Source organism: Erigeron canadensis, chromosome 6 (genome assembly GCF_010389155.1).
Source record: "Erigeron canadensis isolate Cc75 chromosome 6, C_canadensis_v1, whole genome shotgun sequence".
Lineage (NCBI taxonomy): Eukaryota > Viridiplantae > Streptophyta > Magnoliopsida > Asterales > Asteraceae > Erigeron > Erigeron canadensis.
The window spans coordinates 27,926,834-27,951,944 of NC_057766.1; the positions used below are offsets into that span (position 1 = coordinate 27,926,834).

The window sequence follows — 25,111 nt, forward strand, 5'->3', positions numbered from 1 at the left end:
TATTATTATTATTATTATTATTATTATTATTATTATTATTATTATATTTTTTGAAGATATAAGAATAAGAATGAAGCTACAAATGTCAGATAAAACAATCTCATTTAGGTTTCATAGAAGACAATTTCCGTTGGTGGTTTCTCACGCAATGACAATTAACAAAAGTCAAAGACAATCATTATCGACTGTTGGTTTGTATCTACAACGTTCGGTTTTCTCACACCGACAATTGTACGTTACAGCATCTCGAGTTGAGTCAAAAAAAGGTCTCAAGGTTTTGATATGCCACAAAGATGCAAGGACAAATAAAACTACAACAAATATCGTCTATAAACACGTTTTGCAAAAGATGATGTGAATATACTTCTAATGCCTATTTATTACATTATTTTGTTTATTATTTTATATCATTCTTGACATTTGAATTGAACTATTTGTTTTTATCTGTTTTTACGTATATTTTTAACTTTGAAACTACAATCTTTTATAAATTTGATGTATGAAGATCTAATATTGATAATATCGTAAGCCCGTATACAGTATCGGACACGGATCTAAAATCTAGTGAATAATTAAATTATGATGTTACACAATTCACATTTTATATGTTAGTTTTAAGATATAATTAGGTAATCCTTTATCTTCCATATATTAACTTTTTTTTTCTAACAAAATCATTTTCCCACACATTTTGAAAATTGTACAATTCATCCTCCCAAATTGGCAAATTGCATGAAACTTACAAACCACGCTTTCTAAGTTATAAGTGACTTTTTTTAATTGCTAGGTGTGACTCACAACTTGTGAGTATTAGTTTTGTTGTTTCCCTTACGAATCATCATATATGTTTCCTTTCAAATACGTACATATACCATCTTCTAACTGCAGATAGATATAGTCATTTGTTTTTCCCTGTCTTATTAATTGGCTAAAAAATTTGTGGGCTTTTATCACTTGGGGCTCTAGGCATTCTCTAGTCCATTTCCCTTTTGGCTCGGCCTGGCCTGATCATAAATCGATTAATATATAGACTACTTATTTGTAAACTTATCGGAAATTCATTCATTAATTGATATGTAAGTATAATGTACATTTTGTACAGTTAGTTTTTTATTGACAAAAATATATAAGTAGTTTGGTTGGATCAGTGGTAAACATCCTTGCCTCTGGATACAGAGGTCATGGGTTCGATCCTCATCTCATGCAAAAAGGTCGGAGGGCCTTTTCTACCATTTAGGTAGAAACTGGAAGCAGCCTCTCTACTTAGGTAGAGGTGAGGTCTGCCTACATCTTAACCTCCCCCATACACCGTCGAGGTATTGGGGCTCAAAACCCGCATAAGGTGGCACTGAACAGTTACTTACTTTTTAGTTTTTTATTGACAAAATATATCAAAAAATAAACTATTGTCTATATTTTTGCTACAACTATATTATAACAAGACCAATGAATTAGTGGAATCATAATATTTGTAGTTTTGCATTTAAATATGATTTTGACTTCACACTATATTTCTTTTCTGGTCGGGAAGTTTTGTTTAAGCACTTTTGGTTTTTGGTATGTAGTACACCCAACTGCCTTTGCAACAGGGGAAATAATCCATGTTATAACTTTATTGGGGTCCTACTTTATGTAACTCAAAATGTGGTCAAATAAACATGTGATCATCTAGTCGGGTAAGTTTTCTAAAACGGGTCGGGTTGGATCGTTACAAACAGAAACAGTCAAACACCATATAACACACACCCATATCACTGATAGGGGTGTAAACGAATCAAGCCTGCTCGCAAAATACTCGAAGTTGATTCGAAAAAACTCGTTTCGAGCCGAGCTTAAACGAAGTCGAGCAGAATTCGAGCTTAACTGTTGACTCATTTACTAAACGAGCTCGAGCTCGAGCTTTGAATTTATAACTCGATTAAGCTCGCGAGCCTAAACGAGCTTTCATATATAATATAATAACAATAATAATAACAATAATAATATATACATTTATTATATTAATAGAGCTTTCATATACTAATCGAGCCGAGCCTAAAGGAGTCAAACTCGGATTTGTTTCTTTTTTGACAAACGAGCCGAGCTCAAGCTTTCTTAACAAATCACGAGCCGAGCTCGAGTTTATATACTAAGGCTCGAACGAGCTCGAGCCCAAGCTCCTTAAACGATCTCGAGCTCGAGCTCGGCTCGGCTCGGCTCGTTTACACCCCTAGTCACTGATATAAATTATAAAAATATCAACTATGCTTTCTTTTTTTTTTTTATCAACTATTCAAACTACCAACTATAAATTTATTGATTATGAGATTTAGTCATATAATACTAATAATAATCTACAGAATAGTAGGTAATAATAAGTGCATGATATTTACTATATTATATATTACACAATAGACCAGTTAGCCAATATATAGCAATGCGTATTCATGTCAGAGGGCACACATTGTGACCACAACATTAAATCCAGCCTCAGCTACTTCATCTACTCATTTCATATCTTGTCCTGCACCTTTCTATTTGTTAGTACAAAACACACACACAAAAAAAAAAAATGGATGCATTAAGGAAGCCTAATGGTGCAAACTCAAGCCCTCTGACTCCTCTTGGCTTCCTTGAGAGAGCAGCCGTCGTATACGCGGACTCTCCCTCGATCGTCTACAACGATCTTACTTACACATGGTCAGATACATATCGTCGTTGTCTACAATTAGCTTCATCCATTTCTCGCCTCGCAATAGGAAAAGGCGACGTTGTTTCAGTATTAGCACCAAATATCCCTGCCATATATGAGCTTCACTTTGCAGCCCCAATGACTGGGGCTGTAATCAACACAATCAATACACGTTTAGATGCTCGTACCGTCTCGATACTCCTCGGTCACAGCGGGTCAAAGCTAGTTTTCGTTGACTACCAGCTCATTCCTCTTATTCAAGAAGCAGTCTCTCTACTCTCGGATGAATGTCCTTGTCCACTACTCGTGGTTATAACAGATGATGCACCTGCATCGTTTAGTACTAATGATTCTAAGTTCATTAGTACTTATGAAACCATGGTGGAAACCGGTGATCCTGGATTCATTTGGGCCCGGCCCGAAAGTGATTGGGATCCATTAACGTTGAACTACACTTCTGGGACAACATCAGCCCCAAAAGGCGTGGTCCATAACCACCGTGGGACGTTTATTGTGGCCCTTGATTCACTTCTAGAATGGTCCGTACCAAAACAGCCTGTCTATTTATGGACTCTGCCAATGTTCCACGCAAACGGTTGGAGCTACGTTTGGGGTATGGCTGCGGTCGGTGGCACGAACGTTTGTCTACGCAAATTCGACGCATCAACTATACACAAAATAATCCATAAACTTAATGTCACACACATGTGCGGCGCACCAGTTGTGCTGAACATGTTAACGAAAGGTGAAAAACTAAGCCGTACTGTCCGTATAATGACTGCAGGGGCCCCACCTCCTGCAGCCGTTTTGTTACGGACAGAAGCGTTAGGATTTGAGGTGACTCATGGATACGGGTTGACGGAAACGGGTGGGTTAGTCGTGGCATGTTCGTGGAAAAAAGAATGGAATAAATTTCCAGCAACCGAAAGAGCTCGACTTAAGGCAAGACAAGGAGTAAGAACCGTTGGAATGACGGAAGTCGATATTGTGGATCCAGAGTCTGGAGGGCGAGTGAAATGGGACGGGTTGACTCAAGGGGAGATAGTACTAAAAGGAGGGTCGATAATGTCTGGTTACTTAAAAGATCCAGAATCGACCGCGAAAAGTATAAAAAACGGGTGGTTTTATACAGGGGATGTGGGCGTTATGCATCCGGACGGGTATTTGGAAATCAAGGATAGATCAAAAGATGTGATTATAAGTGGTGGTGAGAATTTGAGTAGTGTGGAGGTTGAGTCGGTTTTGTATTTGCATCCGGCTGTGAATGAGGCCGCGGTTGTGGGACGGCCGGATGAGTATTGGGGTGAAACGCCGTGTGCTTTCGTCAGTCTGAAAGAGGGACTGAGGAAGCCGCGGCCAACTGCTGAGGAGATAATGCAGTTTTGTAAAAGTAAATTGCCGAGATATATGGTGCCAAAGACGGTTGTTTTCAAGGATGAGCTTCCGAAAACGTCTACTGGAAAGATTCAGAAATTTTTACTAAGGGAAATTGCCAAAGATATGGGCTTTGCCTTAAAAAGCCGTATATAAATTAGCTGCGGGTAACACTCTGTAAAATTTGATCAATATTCAACATTCAAGTAAAAATTAAGCTCCAAGTAAAAAACATCTCTTTTCATTAATAATCATGTATGTATTCTAAACAAAATAACTACCTCATGGACGGTAGATTGTCGATCTTTTGTAAAACTGAAACCCAATCGACTAAGTATTACGGAGTATCATGCAAAATATTTACTCCAGTTCCCGAATCATCATTAAATTATATATTATTATTTTTATTTAATAACATCAAATGTTAGTCACTTATTCATGATCCTGGATGCAAGTCCAGATATTTTTTCTGATTCAGAATCTCTTGGATAGGTTTTTTAAATTACTCTGTAATACTTTAACATTAATTTTCAGAATTGAGCAGAAACCTCTCTACTATTATACTCGTAACATGTTAGTTGTGATAAAAGTACACTTACAATAAACAGTGCAACTTTAATCACTAGAGACAAAGTATCCGCGTATTGCGACGGTGAGATGGTGGGGTGATAGGTCGTAGAGTATGATAAACAATATGAGGTGATAGGTTATAGAGTGTGATAGCAAAATACTTTAGCCATCCGGGCTCCGCCCTCGAATTTAAAAATTCGTCGAAAGTATATCGAATGACATTTCTAATTAAAAAACATGAAATTTTAAGAACACCCATATAATTTTTATAATTTATTGATGTATAGTTTATGAAATAAAATATTTTAAATGAATTAGCGGAATAGAATAATTTATGAATGAGAGAGAATAATAAATGGTTGAGATTTGAGGAGGGAGGAAAAAAAAATGAATAGTTGAGATTTCTTTTAACAGTATTATATGAATGTTAAAAAGTTGAAAGTTCAAAAGTGGATTTGCTTTATAATATAGTATAGATAGATATTGATAAGTATATCATGTTTGTTCATCTTTTTTACATGAGAAATAATATTCATATCAGATTTTAATTAATCAAACACATTAATAATTTTTTAAATATTTACATATAAGTTACTAAAACATATGTGTAGTTAATTTATTAAAATATATGATACGAATATCACTCCCTTTTATATATTGTTTAAAACTTTTGACCCTTAGATTGAAATTAATTCAAGATTCAAAACTTAAATTTAAATTCTTACTTTTAATTTTAATCGAAAGTTTAAGATTCCTCAAACTTTATATGAGTAGTATAACTTTAGAAAATTATTTATAAAAATAGTATACTACATTACTATGAGGATGGTCCTTGTGGTTTTTGGCTTTTTGCTCAGATTTACACTTTTGAGAATTATTTCGTTGGTTCTATTTTGGCTTCATCAATAATCCAAAATAAAAACAGACGACCATGCGAAGAAATTAACGTTCTTTTACCTTCTTCTTCTTTTTATTTTATTTTTTTTATTTCAACGATTATTTTTTTTATTATTATTTCAACGATAGTCCAAAAAGTACAAGTGTATAGCAGTAAAGAAAGTGTTAGATTAAGTATTGAAATTATAGAGAGTATATATAAATACTCTTTCTTGTTTTATTATAGTAGTAGTGGGGATGTAAAAAGAATTTGTATTTACAAGTATGAAATTTTATACATGATGATTTTTTTAGTTAAATCAAAAAATATATGAAGGTGATGATAAGTAACAATTGTCAGATAAAAAATGTAAGCAAATATTGTCTAAAAAAAAAACGATATATGCGTTCAATGTTTTAGAGTTATACAATTTTAATCTAATTTGATTTTGCTTACACTCACAACATTTAAATTTATATATTTAGGGGTGTTTGGTATAGCGCGTACAAAACAGATTTTGCGTTTTATAAAATAAATTGTTTTTTTTTTAAAACTGTGTTTTGAAAAAGCGTATATACATGTTTTTTCAAAACTTCGTTTTCATAGCTGATAATCATTTTTTTCATACAAACATTAATTCTTTTAAGTTATTTGCATTCTATAAACGTAATAATAAAATAATTTGTTTAAAACGTGAATAGAAATCAAATAAGAAAGTACCTTAAGGAGATAAGGGGGAGAATGTTCGATTTTGAATTTTTTAGCTTGTTTTCATGATTTTTTTTTCTTTCATTTTTTTCATTCCCTCTTTAATTAAATAATTCCATCAAAAAAATTATAAAAATATTTTTAAAATATATATTTTTTAAACTATAGACGAAGTCTCTCAGTATGTGACCCCATTACCAATCACCCAATATGACATATTACACTCTATGACCTATCGCTCCTACCAACTACCCTTTATTAATATCTTTAAGGGCGAAGCCCGTACCGTACCTTACATGTATACACACTAACTCGGGTTAAAAAAAAAATTTAATTTTAAATTATAAAATATGCATGTAATTTTTGTCATTAATATATTATAAATCGATATGATGATGAAATGAATAACATAATAATTATTAAAAAAATTTATTTGTTTGTAATAAAATATTATGAACTTTAAATAAGTATTTGGTGAGCTATTTTAATTTAAAATATTGTAATATATTATGACATTATAATTAAAATAAAGACTTTTTTAAGAAAAATTGTAGACTTGCCACATCACAATTTTTCTAAAAATTATTTTTAAAAGACAATTATCTTTTATTTAGTATAAAGGTAGAGATAGAGATATAGAGATAATAGATCTTATTGTGAAAGCATCACTTGTGATTTAATTATTAACAAATTTGTCGTTGCTTTCTCTTTCGATAAAAGATAAAAACACCATCATATACCAACTTCTGCACTTGACAATTTATAAAACAAAAGCATTTTTTTTATATTGTTCGGCGTGCCCAATTGGATCCCCAATAAAGAGAATCTTACATAAAAAAAATAAAATCAAGATACGTATTTGTTTTACTCTAATAAAAAACTAAAGTCTTCTTACGTATAAAACAAGAAATAACAAGTAGTTTAATATGACGATTCTGAAAATTACAGATTAGCCATGCTAACATATAATAACATCACTTATATAAGAAAGGTAACCTAATTAAATCGGTCAGGTCAGTAGATCTGATTTAACTCTTTTTTTTTTTTTTTTTGCTCGTTTGTCAAATCTTTGATCTACGCTATTCGAAAAGAGGGTGGTATATTCGGTTAACATTTACTAGTAAGACAAGTTGCCAATATCATCAACCCAAACTATGCAACAGTCGATTGAAGAAAACCTGTCAAAACAAACTTTTTTTTGTAGGCTATAAAGAAAACCTATTTGAACATAATTTTGTTCTCAGATAATTATGCTTATACTTTATTAAAAAACAAAAATTATAAAATTAAAATGAAAATGGATATATTCTTTTTTATTTTTACCCCAGAAAAAAGGTATACACACTCACTTTGTGCAACTAGAAAACCCAAATGGCTCCTAAATGGGCTGATAAAGAAACAGCTTTATTTTAAAAACGGGCTCATCAAAGGTGAACACCATTGGACCCAACACAATGTTTCAGGTCCCTGAGATTTAGCAATTATTCCACGCCAATGCAAAGTATCGTGTTACCGATACGTCCATAACAATACGTCAATACTGGGTTTGTCAAAAGAAAAAATAACAATGATATCTTTGATAAAAAAAAGATATAATAACAATGATATGAATTTGTAAGCTTTATCTATTGAATTTATTTACATACAAAGGACTACTTTGATGGATAAGAAAGCCAATTTAACCCTGCATTACTGTTTACACAACCGATATGGGGTATATATATTAATCTAAAAGAGTTATATTTATCTACATATCATGTCTTCATATCTTTCTTTGATGAAATTATACTCTTTTTTTTTTTTTAATATTATTGTTGTCATTCTTCAATCATATGATCATATCGATCATTTTATAATATGAAATTTATTAATTTCAACCTGTCCCCCCTCTCTCTCTTTCTCTTTTAATGTGTGTCCATGTCCAAAGGTTTTATTAAAACAGTGATGCATAATTGACAATTCAAAAAGTATAAAAAAGAAGATGAAGTCAAATATCTAACCTTAGAAAAAGACGGTACTATTTAAACTATACATAAAAGGTATAGCTATATCGGGTAGTAGATATGAGGGGGAAAAAACTTAGCCTTCATTTATACTTTTATTTAAACTAAAGTAAATATATTATTTATATACTTTTTATTTAGATTCGACTTTTTCCCGAAAATCCCATACTTCTGGCAATTTCCCTTAGGACATTTTTCTGAATCTTGCCTGTGGATGTTTTTGGAAGCTCATCCTTAAAAACAACTGATTTTGGCACCATGTATCCGGGCAGCTTACCTTTACAAAACTTCATTATCTCCTCGCCCGTGGGCCGTGGCTTCCCTTCGGCATCTTTCAGACTAACAAAAGCACACGGCGTTTCACCCCAGTACTCATCAGGTCGTCCCACGACTGCAGCCTCATTCACAGCCGGATGCGAGTACAAAACTGACTCGACCTCCACACTACTAATATTCTCTCCACCACTTATAATCACATCTTTTGACCTGTCCTTAATTTCCAAATACCCATCCGGGTGCATAACGCCCACATCCCCTGTATAAAACCACCCGTTTTTTATACATGTCGCGGCTGCTTCTGGATCTTTTAAGTAACCGGACATTATACACCCGCCTTTAATCACTATCTCTCCTTGAGTCAACCCGTCCCGTTTCACACTCAACCCTGACTCGGAATCTACCACATACACATCAGCCATCCCAACTGTTCGAACTCCTTGTCTTGCCTTAAGTTTAGCTCTTTCGGACGCTGGAAATTTATTCCATTTTTCCTTCCATGTACAAGCGGTAGCCGGTCCACCTGCTTCAGTCATTCCATAAAAATGAGTCACTTCAAATCCAAGTGACTCAATTTTTAACAGAACAGCAGGTGGAGGTGGCGCCCCACTTGTCAAAATATGAACTTTGTGACAAAGAGGATTAACTTTTGTCAACATATTAAGCACAATTGGGGCGCCACACATGTGTGTCACATGAAATTTATAAATGGAATTGTAAATAACAGATGCATCGAATTTGCGTAGACAGACATTTGTGCCTCCAACTGCAGCCATACCCCAGACATAGTTCCAACCGCTTACATGAAACATTGGCAGTGTCCATAAAAAGACAGGTTGTTTAGGTACAAACCAGTCTAGAAGAGAACTCATGGTTCCAATAAACGTCCCACGGTGGCTATGGACGACGCCTTTTGGAGCCGAGGTTGTCCCAGAAGTGTAAGTCAATGTTAATGGATCCCAATCACTTTTGGGCCGGGCCCAAATGAATCCAGGATCACCGGCTTCCACCATGGTTTCATATGTACTAATGAAGAAATTATAATCCATAGTAGTACTAAATGATGCAGCTGCATCATCTGTTATAACCACGAGTAGTGGACAAGGACATTTATCCGAGAGTAAAGAAACCGCTTCTTGGATAAGAGGAATGAGCTGGTAGTCAACGAAAACTAGCTTGGATTCGCTATGAACAAGAAGAGTTGACACGTTACGTGCATCTAAACGTGTATTGATTGTGTTGAACACGGCCCCAGTCATTGTGGCTGCAAAATGAAGCTCATAAGTGGCAGGGATGTTTGGTGCAAGTACTGAAACAACGTCACCTTTTCCTATAGCGAGACGAGAGATGGATGAAGCTAATTGTAGACAACGACGATACGTATCTGACCATGTGTAAGTCAGATCGTTGTATACGATTGAAGGAGAGTCATCGTATATGATGGCTGCTCTTTCTAGGAAACCAAGAGGTGTTAGAGGGCTTGAATTTGCAGCATTAGGCTTCCTTAATGCATCCATGTTTTGTGTCCTTTTTTTTGTGTGTGACTGGAACAGATGAAATATAATTTGAAGAAAAACAGTTTTGTGATTTGTGTTCTGTACGATTTAAACATACACATATATATACACTAATCACTAGCTATAGCAATTAAATGTTATGTTGAATGTTAATCACTGGATTAACACAAATGGTGTTGTCCAAATCAATAACGATTTTTGTGTCGCTAAGATATTTGTTGTCGTTGTAATCCGTTAACAAATTTAATGTTGTTCTATCTATAGAAACAAATTACTCCATATATAGGTAATAATAATATGATATACATTGTGGTGTGGCAAACAAATAAAATATAATTTAGTATAAATAAGGATTTTAAGGTACCAAAAATCAGTTAATGGTCATCATCTACAAGACTCGTTTTGTCAGATAAGGTTGGTAGCTAAAAATATATACTCGTATGTTGGTTAATCTTAATAGAAGAGAGTTTTTAAAACTTGATTGATCAATCATATTGTTAAATTTTGTAATGGATAAATCAGAAGCTCAATTTACTTAAAAGTTAATCTTTTCTTATTATAAGATTTTTACATTAAGTTACCTAAAATTGAACTAACTTGACTAATCAAATTATTTTCAACTTACAGGATTCCACCTGTAAAATACATGACTGAATTCAAGGTTTCAAAGGGCATGAGCCCTCTTGCCTCCTCATTCGTATAGCTTCTACACTGACCTACTTCAATATTGCTAGGTTAAAAGTTTTATTTTACGATGATAAAAGACGTGGTAAAAACTCATTCATAAACTTAATGTTAAAATTAAGTCAATATTATTTATGAACCTCATTGTTAATGAGCGATTAAATCCTTGCATTTATGTCAAATTGATAGTCTTCAAATTTGTATCACATTTTATTAGACATGTTCTGATACATTGATTAGACTTAGGAAAACATATTTTGATTTTATCATCCAAAGACAGAGACATATAAAAGGTTTTCTACAAGCATAAGCGTTCATATAATAAGTGTAATCTATATGTATATCATAAAGTTTAAGGGGTGTATAATAGAACGAGATGACAAACTTTCTACAAACCAAAATTTACACAACATGTGAGGTGGACCAATCAATAAACAGGAAAAAAAAAAAAAAAAAGAGAGAGAGAGAGAGAAAGAGAGATATTACATAATCATCATTTCATTGGTTGAAGTTATGTTTATAAAAGTTTGTTTGTATATGATACGCTATAACAATGGTGGTTCCATAGCTAGTTTCTTCTCAAATTAACTGTAGCATTTTGCTGGGAATTTTCTGTGTAATCGATCAAAAATTTGTTCAATATTGTGTTTGCCTCCCCAGTACTATGGATTCTCAAGTGTTTCAGAATTCATTGTTTCTTCATCCTACCGCAGCCCATGGGAGGATGTAAAGAGCTTAAGAGCATGTTGTATAAGTATCAATCTATAAACCCTGCAAACAAGTATCAATCTGCAGGCACAACGCCTTTTTAGCTAAATAGTTAATATTTCTCCATGTATAATTATACAAAATCAAACTAGCACTCCCATACAAGGTAATAATGTCATCAAGAGTAGCTTTACATTACCAACTAATATTACAAACATGCCTAATGGCGGTTTTCAATCAACAGTCCTAGTCTGAAAATATAGTGCCCTTTGTTTTTAAAGATCGGCAAGTAAATGACAACAAATCATTACAACGATAGTAGTCATCATGATACTAATGGCTGTCTTTCCATTTGCATGACGCAACTTTTATCCCACGCTATCATTCTCCCTTACCAGTGGCAACAAGAGCTTGATCCGCCTTGGGCTCCTCAACCAAGGCTTGAGACTCCTCCAGCCGCTCAACTGGAACTTGGGTGTCTTTGGGAATCAAAGCTTGAGTTTCTTCAGGTTTCTTGACACAAGCTTCAGGCTCCATGGCCGATTCAATCAAAGCTTCAGGTTCCAGAGCTTGAGATTCACTTAATGTTGTGCTACCAACAAGTCTCTCAACTGAGATTTTAATAACATCACGACGAATTCCCATGTCAGAAACAAGCCTGCTTATACAATATATACCACATCCCACAACTGCCAAGCCTGGAACACTAGCGGTCAAAAAACGAAGTGGAGATGAAATAATAGCACTAGTAGCAGCTAAAAAGGTTGCCGCCTGCCCACTTCGACCAACACTAATAGTTGTGAACACGAGCAAGCCTGTCTTACAGTAGATTGCGAAATCCTCACAATTGTTCTTGAAAATATTGTATACTCCAAAGCCTTTTTCAAGGAGAAATTGAGCACGATGAAGAACATCCTCAGGAGGGTCAGAAAGAGCAAGAGTGCATGTTCCGCCTCGAGCTTTGGCAAGAAAGATGGCTGGAGAGACTGAATATTTGAATAGATAAAGATCGCCGCCAGACAGAAAACAGTTTAAACATGAAGCAATGACACCATCAGAATTTGACTGATCACCGCATTTCAAGCAAGGATCTCCGGAATTAGAGGGCGATGTGCTAAAAATAATACGGTCTAACACTGTTCCTGTACCAATCTCTTGACCCCCACCCCGAGTGAAATGGATCACCTTATCATCGCCAGCATATATTCCTGCAGCAGATTGAAGACAGATGAGATATTTCAAGTGATAATTCAGAGCAAAAATCAAAGACTTCCTAAAAGGTAGAATAACAATCCTATAGCATTAACAGCTATTAATGATAGTACAACTTGTTCTAATAATCCACAAGTTAACAAAATTCAAATTAATAGTTAACCGTATGTGTTGCTTGATGTAATGTATGTCAAAGATGTGATATTCTAAATGTACCATAGTGTTTATTTTGAACTTTAGCAAGCGCAATGGTTCTTTGACACAAAGTAAGATCTATCCAAAAGTCGATCACTCTTTATACAGGCAAACACATGTGTTCTGATAGGTCAACCTAAAGCATACGTGAATGCGAGACATGTGGTCTTATTCCTTGTGTTACTTTTTACTTCCCTTGCAGAGGTCAAGTGGATACAGATAGAGAAAGATTTGGTGCAAGAAAATAGTTATTCTTCATTTATATTCAGATGCCAGTCTTACATGTGGAAATATACAATAAGCAACCGCCACAAACTAAACGCTCGACAAATAACTTTCACATAATTAAATATCTCCGCCAGAAATGCTCTGATATGCGATAAATTCAAAATTAACGTGTAATTCTACTTACAGATATATGTGGCTTAGACTTAACTACCATAAATCCAAGTTAACAATTAATATGATTCTTCATTAGCAGCTTAGCCTCTAGCTATGTAGCATACTACACATTTTCTGCAAGAGTTTAACGCAACGGAATTTTAACAAAATTTCAAATCGAAAGCATAAGCAGAGTTGTCAACCGATAAACAAAGTAGTACTACACCTTCAACAAGATTGTACACCACCAATTTTTGACGATACACCACTTTACATGGTTGTACTGTACAACACAATAAAGCACATTTACAGATACTAAGTTATATAGATATGCATTTCTTTAATTTGGGCAATTTCCATCAATTTAGGATTAAAATAAAAATAAAAATCACCCTAAAATAAAATTGACTAAGCAGAAGAACCCAAATACAAATCCAGACTCAAATTCAATATCAGTGTGACAACTTTTACACATAACCTTAATTTTAGATCAATATAAAATTAACACACTATCATAATTATTGCTTTCCGGGTGGGAAAGAATAAAAAAAAAAAATAGAGTAAGATTAATTAATTACCGTGATGGGCGTAGAGCCAAGCGGTACGCCAAGAATAGATGTGATCGCCAGGTTTAATTTGTGATATATCGATTTTGTTTGATAATATTTGTTTCATCTCTTCCATTCTTTCTGCTGTTCCAAATTTTCTTTCCTTCAGGATGGATATTACTTTCGAGATTTTGATTGTGACGGGTGTCTGTATAATTATAATAATTATAAAAATAAATTTCTTTTTTTTTTTTAATGTAATTATGTACTCGTATTAGCGTGTGATGATGGGACCACAAAGGTGTCGCTTTAATCAAACTTGGCATCCCTTGTTAAGTTACCGTGTGCCACTCGACATCCCCCTCCCCTCCATTAGTCTCCATAACTAAATCCCATAGAATATTCTGTTTTTTTATTAGATTTTAAAAATTATAAATTATAAATATAAAATACAAAATATTTTTTTATCTGTCTTAACTACGGAATACTTTAAAATATACACAAAAATATAAAAATTGCGTCTAATTTATACACCGAATTGTTATAACAAATTCTTGTTATCATTTTTGTTCTTTTCAAAATTAATGTATAGTTTTAACAAATAAATTAGTTATTCACATTTTTATATGTTATTTCCTACATTAAGTATAATTAGTAGTGTTGCAAAACTACCCCTGTCGAGTCGAATACTTGTCGAGTACTTTTCACCTTGGCGACTCCTTAAGTATTCGGTACTTACCACATAGACCTGAATACTCTCAACTCCTAAATCGACCGAGTTGGTAACGCATAACAAGCTAGTTATTCCTTGATAATTAGTAGTCATATAATTTTTCAAGTCAAATATATGTATAACGATAATGATAACTTTCAATCTTTAACGCAAGAAATCTTAAATATAATCTTTTATGTTTGATGACGTTGTTTGTGGAACGCAAAAAGTAATTACTTCATAATTTAACTTTGTACAATAACTCGTTTATCTAAGAGTAAGCATAATCTCAAATGACTACTAGTCTACAGTCTACTAGTAATAATAAACTTTGTATAATATTTTTTGTTTGCCTTTAGTCCTTTACTATTAAAAAATTCAGCAAGTGTACAATTTTACCATAATAAAAAAAACACTCAATGGCTATCAATTTATATACATGTCACATACCTGTTAACCAACTACGGCACCCAATGAGTCTGCTTAATCTCATAACTTTAGCTTGCTAGTTACTAAAATGTCAAGAATCAGCAAAATGTAGACCTTCAAGAGTAGGTTATGCGGACGAGGATCTGTAGAAAGATTGTCATCCACCAAGGCGATTTTATAGCCATATAGCCATATAGGAGTACTTGGCTCCAACAATAAGCAACGTACTCCCCAGTCCCCATAAATCAAACACATAGATCATATGTCAAAGTCTGTCAATAAAATTCATGTAACCCTCAAACCTGAACAGTGGTGCTGCTATAGTGCGCGCTATGTTTGTTTTCCGTTTTATTATTGCTTGCTTTTGCGCAGTCCTCGCTGGAACTTTTTCTTTACATTTGAAGAGTTGTATTGGCCTATTCCCATAAACACACTACTAAGTTGAAGCAACATTACTTAACATGAGCTTAAAGTTTTGTATATGGCCACTACATATATGCCATTAAGATGGTCCTCCACAATACATACCTTACGGATTTATTCCATTTAACATGCCTGATTTTAAGGCTTGCTAGTATTAATGAACAAGGATCAAACAAATGTGGAACCTAAGAGAAAACTATGGTGACCCTCCGAACTAATATGTCATCTGAAGAATTAGTCATGAAGCAAACACTTACCAAGATATATAGTCAAGACTCAAAACATCCTTTATCAAAATTCAATACCATCACTACATATGTGAAAATTAAAAAATACAAATAAAAAAATAATAAAATGAACACTTGTATAAGGTCTGCCTTAACTAGTTGAAACTGATCATTTTTTCTGCACCTCCAATACTTCCATCTTTTTGCTGATATAGTCCATAATTTTAATGCATTATTAAATCTACAGATTTATACCGTTGAAGGTTCCATTATCTTGCTTCTTGAACGACTGTTTGGACATTATTACATTAACAGGTGAGGTAAAGAATGTAGTATAAGGGCATAAGGCTATAAGCTTGTATATACAATCAACAAGTCACTCAAGTGTTTTTCCTGCTTAATCATCGGGTAATGCAGTCAACAGAGAATTCAAGTCAAAGAAGTGTTTTTTGTCTTTAGAAGACGAAGACTGTTCAATCTGAGTATATGTTTCAATGTTTGGCCTAGATCCTGTTGTTGAAGTTGCTTTTCATAACTGAAGAAAGAACAAATTAAAAGAGTTTAACAGAAAGAAAAAAAAAAAACTCAGAATTACGTAGCCGTGTAGGAAACATAATCTATTCAATGCAAGTGAATAACACATGTATTGACCATACAAACCTCGTTGTTAATAATGTTTCATTTATTAAAAAGAAGGGAAAACAAGTACTTACCTAGCTATGATCCAAATGTTACATCATGATCAATCCAATATGATCTCAGGTGCTTGTCAATTCCTGAAGACAACAATTCAATCTCCTTTGTAAGCAACTTGTTTCCAGCAACAAATTCACATACCAAACCATCAACTTCAATCGAGCTGCACCCCGGATCCTTTTTCACCTTCTCGTTTTCCATCTTCTTCCTCACATTTTCCACATAACCCCATTGGTTAACCGATGCATATATATTTGAAAGAAGAACATGAACTCCACTACGATCAAGGCCTTTTTCCTCCAAACCCTCAACCATTTCTACGCCCAATTCAACATTACCATGAACCCTACATGCGTTCAACAATGCACCCAACACATAAGAATCAGGCTCCATGGGCATCTCGGTCACCACTTTCTTCGCTTGCTCTAGCATTCCAACACCACCTAAAAGATCCACTAAACAACCATAATGCTGTACACGAGGCTCAATCCCATAAACATCCGTCATGCTTTCAAAAACATTTACACCTTCATCAACTAATCCCATCCGACTACATGCATTTAGAACACAAATGAACGTAATCTCGTTTGGTTTAACCCCTTCTGTCTTCATCCTAGAAAGCAATGCAATTGCACGTCCACTTTCCCCATGATTAGCCAAACCAGAAATCAACGACGTAAAAGCAAATACATCCCTACAAGGCATCTCCTCAAACACACGATAAGCTAATTCAATACACCCACACTTTGCATACATATCCACTAACGCCGTCCCCAATATCCCATCCAACTCCATCTTCTTCTTATCAACATATGCGTGAATCCATCTACCTTGATCCAACGCACCAAGAAAACCACACGCAGATAACGCAACCACGATACTAGAATGATTAGGCCGAACCTCACGTTCCAACATATCATTAAACAAATCCAAACTCTCCTTGAACAACCCAACTTGAACATACCCATTAATCATCACACTCCAAGTCACGTTATTCTTATTAGGCATTTCATCAAACAGTTGGCGCGCAATATCCACTTGTCCCGCTTTCACATACCCATTAATAACCGCGGTCCAAGTAACAACATCCTTATTCAAACTCATATCAAACAACCTACGACAACTATCCAAACGGTCACAAACCGCGTAGAAATGTATCAATCCATTCTGTACAAAATCATAACTTTCCCATCCCAACTTAACCGCTTGTCCATGACAAATAAACCCGAATTTAACTTCACATAAATCAGCACAAGCTTTTAACACAAAAGAAAATGTATGATTCGTGGGCAAAAACCCGGACCCGAACATACGTTTAAACAGCAATAATGCACCTATAGAAGCACCATGATCAGTAAAAGCTCTGATCATGGTGTTCCAAATGTAAGTAGTTCTGTGAGGAATTGATTCAAACAATGTGTGTGCATGATTAAGGTTGGTTTGTGGGGAAGCTATGTAAGAGAATAAGAGCTTTCCGGCTGCAAACGGGTCGGATATCGAGCCCGAGACGACGAGATGGGCGTGGATTTGGTTGGTTTGAGTGAGGGTAAGGTGTGTTTGGTTTAGGAGGGAAAGTTGTTTCTTACTTGATTTTAAATATTTGGAGGCAATTTGAGATCCCATTAGTGTATTTATATTGTTTTAGTTAATTTATATGATCATGTGTATAGATATTCTGTTATTTTTTGATGGTCTTTTTAGTGTTCAATTCAACAAGTATAAGACAGCTTTTGTCTTATTTGACCAGGTTTTTATAGCGGTTTCTAACAGAATCTTAAGTTTTTTTTTTTCTTTTTTAAAACAGAATTTTAAGTTACATTGCCCAAATAATATATTTTGTTCATGGTCGTGTACTCTTTGTGACTGATTTGACCCGAACCCTATCAGTTTTTAAACATGCTAACAGAAATGCTTCAACTATGGTAAACAAAATTCTAAATTTGATGCAAAAACAATTCTATTTTTTTGAACAGTGCATATCCAATTCTATTGACTCCAATAAAACGAACCCAATGTTGAGAAACAGAAACCCGAAACAAGAGAAGAAAAGAAAAGTTGAAGGTAAAAATTAAAAATATCACCAAAACTATAAGTATGAAAGTATCAAATGTACAAATTTTTATCTTATGTCCAAATAGCCCAAAATCAAAAGAAACCCAGGTAACCCAAACGCAAGCCCAATAGTTGTTGGATTAACCAGATTAATTAGCATCCCTACTGAATCCTCCAAAGTTTTACAGGGTTCTAAATTTCAAATGAACTATATTGTTCTTTTTTCGTGTAGTGTAAATTTCCATATAAAATATGGGAAATAATACTCGTACCACACTTTTTGATTAATCTATCACTACTGTGTATCATATACTTGTATTGTCTGTTATATTATTTGTACAATGTGGTACACTTATAAATTTAAGTGATACAAATATGGGCTGCCATTTTTTATAGAGTGTATTAGGTCTATTTACTTTGTGTTACGAGTACAAGTACTACTATTTGGTTAGTCTATTACAGAATTATTGGTTATAATATTGATGCACCTAATGACACGAAATACTGGATCCTACATTGTCCATATATATATGTACCTAAATATATCACCGTCAAGCATTTAATAACCAGAGACGCTATTATTGGCCAGGTATTAGTCACCTAAATGGCCAAATATAAAGTTTAGTGTTTATACGTACATGATAGTTTCGAATATAGAATCCTCCTCTGTTTATTCATTTAGCCAAGCTATTAAAAACGCAAAATACAAGCTTCATTCTTTGTGTGTATCTATTTATGCATCTAATTACTGTATACCCTCATAGTCTACCTTTACTTTCTTCTCTTTAATTTGCTTTTGAAAAGTGAAGGGAAAAAAACATTTTAAAATAATGTAAATATTTTGTCAAGAGGACTCGTTTTCCTCGCAACACCTTTCCACTTCTATCCAAAGTCCATGTGCAATGTGTGGCTGATTTCAGAATCTAGATCATCAAATTAGTGGACGAATTTCAATAGTCTTTTCGGTATTATTGTTTTCGGTATGGCATCTTAGCAACATATTGTAGATTAAGTTTAAAAATGGGGCATTAGGAAAAAGAAAAAAAAAAAAAAAAAAGTTAAGGTGCCAAACTTCAATGATCGATGTTCATCGAAAGTTGTTGTATAAGTCTAACTTTATTTACGACAATCCGACTTAATTTTTCTTAAGTTTTTATTTTTCTATTTTTGTTAGAATATATGCAATTTAATATGGAATGGAACAATATTACCATGTTTACAGCCCGTTTAATCCAAATTCAACTTATATATTTAACGTGTTAGTTACTCTCGACCTATTTATGACCAAATTGTTTAGCTTAAACTCAAACGTGCTTATTTGACGTGTCATGGATTGTGTCGAAAATTGTCACTCCTAAATGTACTCGGCCAACTGAATAGCATGATCACTAGGCCACCTAGATCGTGGTTACAATAACCAAAAAAACAAGTCACGAGTATTAAGTTGGGGCATAGATTTTCTCAAGTTACTTTCAACTTGAGGGATCAAGTCAAGAGTATCTTAACCCTTATATGAAAATCAAATAATAAGATTCAAAGTTAATCTTTAAATCTTGGCCTTTAAAAATCATTCAAGGGTCAAAAGTAAAGTTGAGGAATCAACTTAAAGTAATCATCACCCATTAAGTTTGATCTTAGATTCAATTTAAATGTTTTCCTTGATTCAATTTTTTGACAACATAACAAAATTGTAGTTCATAAATAGTTAGAAATTAAATATTAATTATATCCTCGTCTCATCAATTACAACTTTGAATCTTCTATCCTTATCATTCTTACATAAATGTTTATAATCCAAACATGAATTCCACGCTATAAGTTCCAAAAATTTTGGAAGCTTGGACCATCTCCCTTTTTCTTTCTTTTTCATACTAAGTGGTACCACAATCGACAGTGGCACACAGACATAACAATTCGACAACTGTTATTGAATTCCCAAACCATTGATTTTGGATTTTCACAAAACAACCAAGTGTTGAGTTCCCTAAACTATTACTATAAGAATGGTATCTCAAGTAAAGCTAGGAAAGTTAGTGCTTAGGAACGAAATTATTTTAGGCCTCATACTTTTGTATTACAACTAACGCGGTAACCGTGTAATGCAACGGCAGTGACGGCGACTATTAGGGGTGGCCGCCGCAGCGAGTGACATGGGTTGATGTAATGGAGATAATAAAGATATTTTAAAAAGTGAGGGTTTATGGTGTAAATTAGTAAGATATGATTTTAAAGTATAAATTAGTTCATTAAAAGTAAATTGGGTAATTTTCCTATAACTCTTTCCAAAATAAAGGTTTCATTAATTAAGAACAATTGAAACATTTCAAAACTAACTTTTATATAACTATTAATAAAAATAGAATGGTAGATAACTTTTATATAATTAATAATATAGAAATAAAGATTATATATATTCTTAGGATTGATATTAGCTTAACAACATGTCAGAATAGCTTAATAATATTTTTCATTTATATAAGCCATCTTTTTTACCTGACTACATAATTAAGATAAAACCTGGGAGTTCCAAACCCCGTCTCTCACATTTGTGAGAAGTAAGACTCGAACTCTCGTAAAATTTTTCAAAGTCAAAAATCTTATTCATAAGTCACCAATCTCATTGACATTTATATAAGACTTCTATTCATTTATATATTAGTGTTTGTAATTTTTCTTCAATTATCAACGTGGTATTTTTTTTTTTAACAACAAAATTTATGACTTCTGGTTATGATATCTATTAAGCTGTACTTTTCGTTTATTGTTTGGCCCTGAAAACCTAACATATACGTATACAAATGGAAACTATAACTTTAACCCACTCTATATATACGACAAAAGACCTTATTTGGATTTTCGTTTTATCCTTGACAAAAACTTGAAACATCCCCCGGCCCGTGTGTAAACAAATGATTAAGCAAGAAATTTTGGAAATTGTTTAGTGACATGTAATATATTAACACATGCGAACTTTATATATCCCAAATACATTAACATTACTCAAATTGTAATCTCATTAATGATAATGTTTATGAACAGTGTCACGTGCCACGTGGCGCTGTTTTATTGGTCCACTTGTACCGTGCCATGTGGCGTTGTTCTATTAGTCCACCTGTACCTTACGTTTTTCCTCAGATTTTGTTATATCGGATTCTGTTAAGGTTATTTTTTGTTCGGTTTTTCTTGATTTCCTACATAGTTTTTTTTTCTTTTGTGTTTTCTTTCTATTGGTCCACCTATACCCCGCGTTTTTTCGGATTTTGCCATATCGGATCCAGTTAAGGTTATTTTTCTTTCGGTTTTTGTTGGTTTATTACATAGTTTTTTTGTTTTTGTGTTTTCTTTCTATTGGTTTATCGTATACCCCACATCACTATTTAGATTTTGCCATTTTGGATCCCGTTTGGGGTTTTTTCTTGGTGTTCATCATAGTCTTTTGGCTTTTGTGTTCTGAATTAATATATTGGAAATTTTTACACAATATTTTATTTTTCCTTTGTTATTTATATTTTCGTTAAGGTTATTTATCTTTTGGTTTTTCTTGGTTTTTTGATACCTTTTTTTTTTGCTTATATGATCTCTTTTATTGGTTCATCATATGCCCCGCATCACTATTTAGATTCTGACATTACGGATCCCATTTGGAGTTTTTTTTTGTTTTTTTTTTGCATGGTTATCAATAGTAACCATGCTTATTAAAACTTGACACGTGGCATCGGTTATAAAGTGACACATCGCACGTTTCTTATAGTTTGGATTTTGCCACATTGCATCTTGTTCGGATTTTGTCACGTCTTTTTCTTTTTTAGTTTTGTTTTTCTTTTTCGGATTTTTTTATTACGAGTTACTTCTTTTGTTTTTTTCACACTTTTTATTTGTCATTCAACCTTATTGTGATACACCCCGTACCACTACTTGCATTTTGCTATATCGCATCCACTTGATATCTGAATTAATATATTGATATTTTTGTCATATCACATCCCGTTCAGGTTGCTACTACGGGTTACGTTTTGGTTTCTTGCATACTTCTAAACAAACATATTAATGACAAAATTATTTCTAATTAAGCCGTCAAAAATTTACGGCATATATACTAAAATAACGAACCGTTTCAACAAAGGAATTTTGCATGGTCCAAAATTTTCTAGTTAACATAACATGACTCCAATAACGCGCCAAAGAAGGCATGGAAACAATGTTATATACTTATATATGACATAAAGGTCATATGAAATGGGATTTCATACGCCTATTTCTAATCTAAATAAAAGAAACAATCTACTGAGAAACACAACTTTTTATTGCTTTGAATATTGAAGCGTTTATGTGCTTCCACAAAGACCTACACCAAATGAAAACAAATACTCTTTATAATCTTCTTAACCATTTTGACCCATCAAGGGAATAAATCCAACAATAGCTTAGAAGGAGAAAGCCTGAGGTACGTCAATAATAATAGTAATAACTTACAACAAAAGCTAGAAATTATGATTTTGAAAGAAGAATTAGAAAAGTTGTAACATGGTAGTATGGTACTATGTCTTTCCACAAAATCCACCTAAAAGAGTTTGACAAAATGGCCCTACTAGTTATGGAGGAGGGGCATGTTGCCTAAATAGCATGGACCACACGTCCAAAATAATTGATTAATTTCGCTCATATTTGTGGCTTTATTTTCTTTACATCCTTATTATATTCCTATAACAAATATTTATAAAACACATTATACTATCAAAATCATGTGCCACTTTTAAATTATTTTGGTATCTTATTATCAAGCTTATATGCAAACCATTGTATTATCACAATGTATCTATATCTTAAATGATTATTACGTAACCATTTTGATATCAATTTTTTGTCCATTTGTAATGGTACATTTTCTATTCATTGTCTATACTTGGTCTCAAGCACATACAGATAACGACAAATATATCATACACATAAATAATGTCACAAAATTTATGCAAAGGTTGTAGGGACTACGGTGATGTTTTGCACTTTTGATTTGTCGTACCTATTTGTTAATCCAACTTAATGACCTACTTTTAATTGGTTAAAAGGAATACATATGTTATAACTACTTGCGGATAAACACTTGTTTTTATATAACAACTGATCTACTAAAAAATAATATCACCCGTCATCCATATATACGTGTTTCATCGAATTGACACAACTGTGAACTCTAGCTGGAATATCATGTCAATTTGGTATGATTCTATTTAGATATGATATGATTATTGATGATTTGTATGGTAGGTACATATTAGAATACTTACAACGTATTAATTACTTATATTCTAAGGAATATTTGACAAACAAGTTCATTATACGATTTTGAAGTCTTGAAGAGATGGGTTTGCATTTAATATCCACATGACATTAACATTTATAAGAATTTACTATCTCACATAAAAAGAATAAATTTTTTATGGTTAATCTATACTCCGATCCTTTATAAAACAAACTCAATTCTCTTTCCCTTAAATTTGAAATTTTTGATATATCTAATTTACCCTTCATTTTAATACATCTTTATTTTCATTTTATAGATTGTGACAAAAATGCTCTTACACAAAATTCAGCCTCTATCTTTACTTCACGCAGAAACACATAGCAAAAACTCTAGCTCACAATTCGTCCCCCTCCTCCCCCCTTTCACATTCCACCGCAAAAATTAATCACATCTCCGGCATAAATGAAATTACTTTTACGTTAATAATCACACCGCTATCGGCATCATCATCACCGATGCATTGTGTGGACACCAATCTAGAGTTAAGCTTAAAAGAATAAAAAAAAAAAAAAGTTCTCGCGATATTTCACTTAGTTATTAAGAGGAAATGAATATAACTATCAGTCTATCACATACTTTAATTCATTTTAAATACAAACTTAAAGTTCAAAATTTAGTTTCGAACACTTTTAACAATTTGTCGCTTAAGCACAAATATGATATATAAAACAGAAAATAATGTGTCATCCAGAAATACAGATTACAATTTTCAACTAACTTTTTATTAATGGAAAACAAACTTCAATGGAATCTAACTATTTGGTTGATACAAACTACAACTTTATAACTAGAATTTCTAAACTACATAAATGAAAACTTCATTCAGTTTTCCCAATTTACTATAATTTTATTAGCACGCTAAATGATTTTTAAAAACCCAAGAAATTAGATGTTAATCTCAAAAAGGACTTAGTATTTAGGATTTACTACAATCATATGTTTGGGCTACGAGCAGATATAGAAAAATTCTTTTGTCACGTGACGAGTGGTTTCAAAACTCTCTCCTTTTTCTGTAATCCGGGCATGTTTGTTGTGATGTCATTAGGTATCTAGGATTTTATTTTTCTGTCGAGTTTCCTAGACATTGTAGTTGTATTTGTGACTTGTTTGACGTCTAGGATTCGCTAGATGTCATTTTATTTTAATATATATAGCTGTTCTTAAAAAAAAAAGGACTTAGTATTTAGTTGAATTTGACAACGGAGACCTCAAAAGTAAAGTGGAATTTCCATATAATTATCAGTTGATTAAGAAAAGTGTTAATTAGCCTAAAAATACTCCTAAAAGCTCAAAACATGATTAGTGTTATTCACTAACTTTCTATTCTAATCTCACCCTATGTTTTTATCACATGTCTCAATGTAATAGTTAAGATGATCTTTAGGCTATTCTTTTATGAAGTCAATCTATACACCATCAATTTTTTACGATACACCACCAACTGTGTTTTACAAACACTATAAAACATATTTGGTGATGTATATATACATATCACTTCCTACTCTTTTATGAGGATTTATGATTTCCCGTTGATTTAAGACTCATG

At 33.2% G+C, this 25,111-nt stretch overlaps 4 protein-coding genes across 4 annotated transcripts; 1 reads left to right on the plus strand and 3 right to left on the minus strand.

The window, feature by feature from the left end:
- The first annotated feature begins 2,508 nt into the window (after positions 1-2,508).
- LOC122602752 (2-methylpropanoate--CoA ligase CCL4-like) lies at positions 2,509-4,402 on the plus strand. Its single transcript, XM_043775343.1, has one exon. It carries the CDS (start codon positions 2,552-2,554, stop codon positions 4,199-4,201), a length of 1,650 nt encoding a protein of 549 aa, XP_043631278.1. The 5' UTR covers positions 2,509-2,551; the 3' UTR covers positions 4,202-4,402.
- A 3,855-nt stretch (positions 4,403-8,257) lies between these two features.
- LOC122602751 (2-methylpropanoate--CoA ligase CCL4-like) lies at positions 8,258-10,056 on the minus strand. Its single transcript, XM_043775342.1, has one exon. The coding sequence runs from the start codon at positions 9,994-9,996 to the stop codon at positions 8,341-8,343; it is 1,656 nt and encodes a 551-aa protein (XP_043631277.1). The 5' UTR covers positions 9,997-10,056; the 3' UTR covers positions 8,258-8,340.
- A 1,465-nt stretch (positions 10,057-11,521) lies between these two features.
- LOC122602753 (protein LEAD-SENSITIVE 1-like) lies at positions 11,522-13,933 on the minus strand. Its single transcript, XM_043775344.1, has 2 exons — positions 13,755-13,933; positions 11,522-12,596 (listed from the first exon to the last, which is right to left on the minus strand). The coding sequence occupies exons 1-2, from the start codon at positions 13,858-13,860 to the stop codon at positions 11,770-11,772; spliced, it is 933 nt and encodes a 310-aa protein (XP_043631279.1). The 5' UTR covers positions 13,861-13,933; the 3' UTR covers positions 11,522-11,769.
- Positions 13,934-15,518: 1,585 nt separating this feature from the next.
- On the minus strand, positions 15,519-17,914 carry LOC122605946 (pentatricopeptide repeat-containing protein At5g66520-like). Its single transcript, XM_043778914.1, has 2 exons — positions 16,229-17,914; positions 15,519-16,050 (listed from the first exon to the last, which is right to left on the minus strand). Exon 1 carries the CDS (start codon positions 17,832-17,834, stop codon positions 16,233-16,235), a length of 1,602 nt encoding a protein of 533 aa, XP_043634849.1. The 5' UTR covers positions 17,835-17,914; the 3' UTR covers positions 15,519-16,050; positions 16,229-16,232.
- Positions 17,915-25,111: the final 7,197 nt, after the last annotated feature.